The sequence below is a fragment of the Rhagoletis pomonella genome, unplaced genomic scaffold, assembly GCF_013731165.1.
Source record: "Rhagoletis pomonella isolate Grant_MI unplaced genomic scaffold, Rhpom_1.0 Rhpom_scaffold_00010, whole genome shotgun sequence".
In the NCBI taxonomy this organism is placed as follows: domain Eukaryota; kingdom Metazoa; phylum Arthropoda; class Insecta; order Diptera; family Tephritidae; genus Rhagoletis; species Rhagoletis pomonella.
In genome coordinates this window covers 34662078-34666538 of record NW_023458564.1, presented here as the reverse complement: position 1 = coordinate 34666538, position 4461 = coordinate 34662078, and the positions used below count along the sequence as shown (strand labels likewise).

The 4461-nt window shown below is 43.1% G+C and overlaps 1 protein-coding gene across 1 annotated transcript; it reads right to left on the bottom strand.

Moving 5' to 3' along the window:
* Positions 1–922: 922 nt before the first annotated feature.
* Positions 923–3482, bottom strand: LOC118746452. The gene is made up of 3 exons (XM_036480303.1): positions 3068–3482; positions 2655–3004; positions 923–2590 (listed from the first exon to the last, which is right to left on the bottom strand). The coding sequence occupies exons 1-3, from the start codon at positions 3480–3482 to the stop codon at positions 1022–1024; spliced, it is 2334 nt and encodes a 777-aa protein (XP_036336196.1). The 3' UTR covers positions 923–1021.
* Positions 3483–4461: the final 979 nt, after the last annotated feature.

Genomic DNA, 4461 nt, shown 5'->3' with positions numbered 1-4461 from the left:
AATATCGCTGAAACTGGACCTGAAAATGCCGGTGTGGAGTTCTAGACTTACATTAATACGAGCCACCTGTCCACATGTCTGCAGCTTAGGGAAAGTTTTCCAATGGCGATTGAGGAGAATGGATGGCGTAAGGGCTTGCATGCAGGAGGAAGTTGAATTCATGTGTTCACAGATTGTTGAAAACCCACAGAAAACGTTGGGGCAGGTGTCTATTGCCATGAATTAGGAATAAAAAAGGTAATTCAAACTACTAAACTACTTCGGCACCTTCCAAGCGGAAGTCACGACGTTAAAAAGTACCGGAACTTCTCAACTACAGCAACGCTTAGAACAAACTAATTATTTTTTATGTGGTCACAACACCGCGGACACAAAGTATCCCGGGCCATGCTTAGGTCACCTCATCTGCAACTGACAAAGCATATACTTAAACTACCATGGAACGATTGTAGACTTACGGTAAGTCTCATAACTGGTCACAATTTGTTAGCTAACCAAGCTCTTAAAATGCGTTTGCAAAGTGGTAATAACTGAAGTGCGAAAATGAAAAGATAAGGGTGAAGCACATAATATGCCATTGTCCGGCCTTGTCAAATTTACGTCTGAACTACTTTGGGGAGACGTTTCTCACTAACCTAGAGCATGCAACAAAAGACGGGTTCATCATGAATGGTTGTTTTATCCGCTAACACTACGGTCGAAAATATCTTTTCGGCTTTTATTACCCAGCCAGTCCCACCTACCTATCTAATACAATGCAATTGAAATAATAAGCGATTAATTACATTTTTTCATACGTACTTATATAAATGGAGAGTTTTTATTTGCATGTTGCCGAGAGGTTTTTAGCAACTGTACATTTTTAAGGGTTTAACTAAAGTGGATATAAAATATATATTTGTACATGTATATTTATGTTTGGGTATTGGTTGTGCGTGAATGTTTGCAAATGTGTTGACTGCCTTACTGTACTGTAATATTTTCTCATGAATACCGCGTTATTTTCACTTGAATAAAACATCTAATGTACGACGATTTGCAGTTCGAGCATTTCTTTGCCACAGTTTGTAAGTAACTGCATTTCGGAAGCGGACAACAACAGCATTTGGCCGCTGTGACAGACATCTTTGACTTCTTGCGAACGCCGCACCGAATACATCTCACCCGAATGCACCATGTGACAAGCGGGCACATTACCCGACCGTGACCACACCGTTAAACTGACAGCGACGTGGAACTCTTCTGGCACAATGCCGGTCAACCATATCATCAAATACTCGGTATTAGCTTCACTCTCCCAGAAATTCGGATACTCGTGTGCGTCAATACCACACAAATCCGAGAGCCGAATACGCGTACTCATCACTAACAATGGCAGAAAATCTTTGAATTTGCTGCTTCCGAGATCGGTAATTTTGTCGCGTATCAGATAGAGTAAGTGGCATTTGCTATTGCCGCAATGAGCCAACTTCGGGTCGAGAAAGAAATTTTTGCACTGGCGTGGCGCTATGCGCTCCATGGGCAACATGCTGTGATCAACTATCAAATGCTTATTAAAGTCGGAAACGAAGATCATGCGTTGACACGATGACTCAGGACACTTGATGGGCGATCGAGGAATGGTCAGGTGGCAGGCGGGTGTCGGCTTTAAATTAATAAGTCGGCCCTTGGTGAGCAGAAGCTCCGATTCCATAATGTTGGAGCAAGTGACGAGTTGGAATTGAGGGGGTGGCTCGGAACATGGAAAATTGTTCGAATAGTGGGTCACACCATTGAGGGGCTGGCCGATAGGTGGATTGTAAAAGGCGCGATGCGTGTTCGAGAGCTGTGCCATGATATCATTGCCTGGTTTCCCGGCAGGCAGTTCGCATGAGCACATTTGGTCCAGGTGTTTTTCATTAATAAAAGGCATTGTTGGTTCAACTAATGCAGGTGGCTCCAATTGATCCATTATCTTAAAATACTTCTTCGATTGGTCAATGATGGGCTTTTCACTTACATTCGGAGTGCGCGGGTTCTCTTGTAATGTCTCTAATACCTTCTGCATGCGCAAATCAATACTAGGGCGTGCTATCTTGTCCGGATTTGGTATGGTGTCAGGTGTAGGTGCCGCTACGCCAACTGCTTGCATTACAAAATAATCAGGCGGCAAGTACTTGGCAGGAAATTCCGTTTTCTTGGTGCTGGCCAGAGTTGGTTCCGATTCAGTGGATACCGAAGCAGTAGCTGTTTGAATGGATTGGCGGCGATTATGTAAGCCATCTGCAGGCTCACAGGCACTCTCTTGACAACTATGGCTGAATGAATAGGCTGGAAATTGACATAGCGCAAGTGGTCCGTAAGTGCGGAGATAACTCTCTACCAGCTCAGCAGGTTGTGCTGTATTGCGCGACTCGAAATCGTGCAGCTTTTTCGTAGATAAAGATTCTTGAAATTCATAGTTTCGACTATGCGTCGTGGTACTCGTACGGAGAGGCTCGTGCTTTGTTTTTATGATAGGATGGATTGTACCACCGGAAAAGTAGTTTTTCATGCTTTCAGTTGACTCCATAAAACGGATCTCTGAAGTATGTATTACGTCCTCCGTCTCCTAGATTTAAAAAAGCGTAAGCGTTATACTTTGCTACATTTTATTTATGCTCGTAATTTCTTACGTCAGCCCCCACACTTTCTTTCGTTCCCTCCACACCAGGTTCACAGGCACCGTCACACGAAGTGTCGCAGAGATTTGTACGCTCAGTTGTCAGTTGTATGCTTTTTGGTGCTTCTATAACTTCTAATGCAGGTGTACTTGAGTCGCGCGGCTGCATTAGGCGCATGAAACCGTTTTCAGTTCGAAATTGAAATGTGAAATTCGAAGCCGACTGTGGTTGATGATTACTGCCGAAGAATAACGTCTCCATTTGAATACGCTCCTGTGCGTTTGGCAGGTACTGATTCATTGACATGGGTATCGACATGGACAAAGACATTGGTGTGTAGGAAGGCGACAACGATGCAGCAGCTGTGCCGGTGGCAGCCCCCGTCCCCGTCACTGTTGCAGTTGGGATACCATCAAAAGTGTGACTTGGTGCAGGCGCTCGATGTTGTGAAGGCAAAATTTGCACATCATGCATCAAGAGCTGATCCGTTTCACTTTGGTCTTCGCTCATGGAATCATGCGACTCATGCATGCTCAACTGCTCCTGCGAAATACTAGACTGGGTCTCGATGTCGTTGAAGAATGCTTTCGGAAAAATGCATGATGAGGCTGATTCAAGTGTACCAGAGATAGGAAAATTTCGGGTCATGGGCGATGTGTTCCTGTTGCGGTGATTGAAGTTCATCTGAACAAAGAAGGTGTGCTCTTCACAAATACCGCACTGGCCATCGGTGCGATCATTGCAATCCGCGCATTGCATATGCTCATTACCGCACAGATAGCCTCCGAATGGAGTGGTATTCGGACCTATTTTATTCACTTTGCACGTGACACAATTCATAATTTAGCCTCACTCTTCCGGGTAGACAATGGTAAATGTTTCCAAGCAGCTCGAAATGCTTTCTACAATAGCAGACCACTCTTGCACTAGCAATATATACTTTGTTTACAATAATTATGTAGAAAATAAAGGCGACTAAATTTTATAAAAACGCGTAAAATTTTGTGTGCCAAATAAGAAAAAGTGTGCTTATGATTGATGGAAGATTTTGAAATTAAATGAAAAAGTCCCATGATGTAGACACCTGTGTCAGAATTCGAAATGAGGCAGCACAATTAAATCCATATTTTGGCGATTTTTCAATAATTATGTACATGCATATATATGTATGCGCAAACATTTAAAGGAGAAAACCTTCGTCTATGTGAGAGAACTTCGAAGTTTATTTTGGTTCATTACGTTCCCACCCCAAACTGCTTAATGAGCTCAACTTCTTTCTCATCGCAGCTTCTACAGAAATCATTATGCGGGGCTTCGCAGCTGGTGGTCATATGGGTAATACATATTGTCCAGTGTATCTTTAGTGCCCCCGAGAGCAGCCGCTTGTTTCGGTTTAGAGAGCATCAGCAGCGATGCTTCGATTTCTTTTGCCGTGATTAGTCCATAGTTTGCTAGTAGCTGCTCTGACCCTCCCTCAACTTGTGAGAGGAGTACTCTTAGGGGCCTATAGGCTTGAATTTGCCCAAGTCCTCTCTAAAATGCCTTTCTCGTGCTATGCATTCTAAAAGAACGAAGTGAATTTTTGGACGAATGAGATCAATCATTTAAACCAACTGGGCGGCTATGCCAATCGCAAAAATTTTACGGTGAAAAAATTTATGCATATTAGCTAATAAATCTGTAAGCTTCTGTGGTCTTTCGAGAACCGTCAGTTTCAATTGGAATGTGGTTAGATCTACGGCGAGATGTAATTTTTTTCAGTCGTTTTTTTCAATTGTCGTACACATTCATAACGAAGCTGGTTTAAAAGAATTATCCT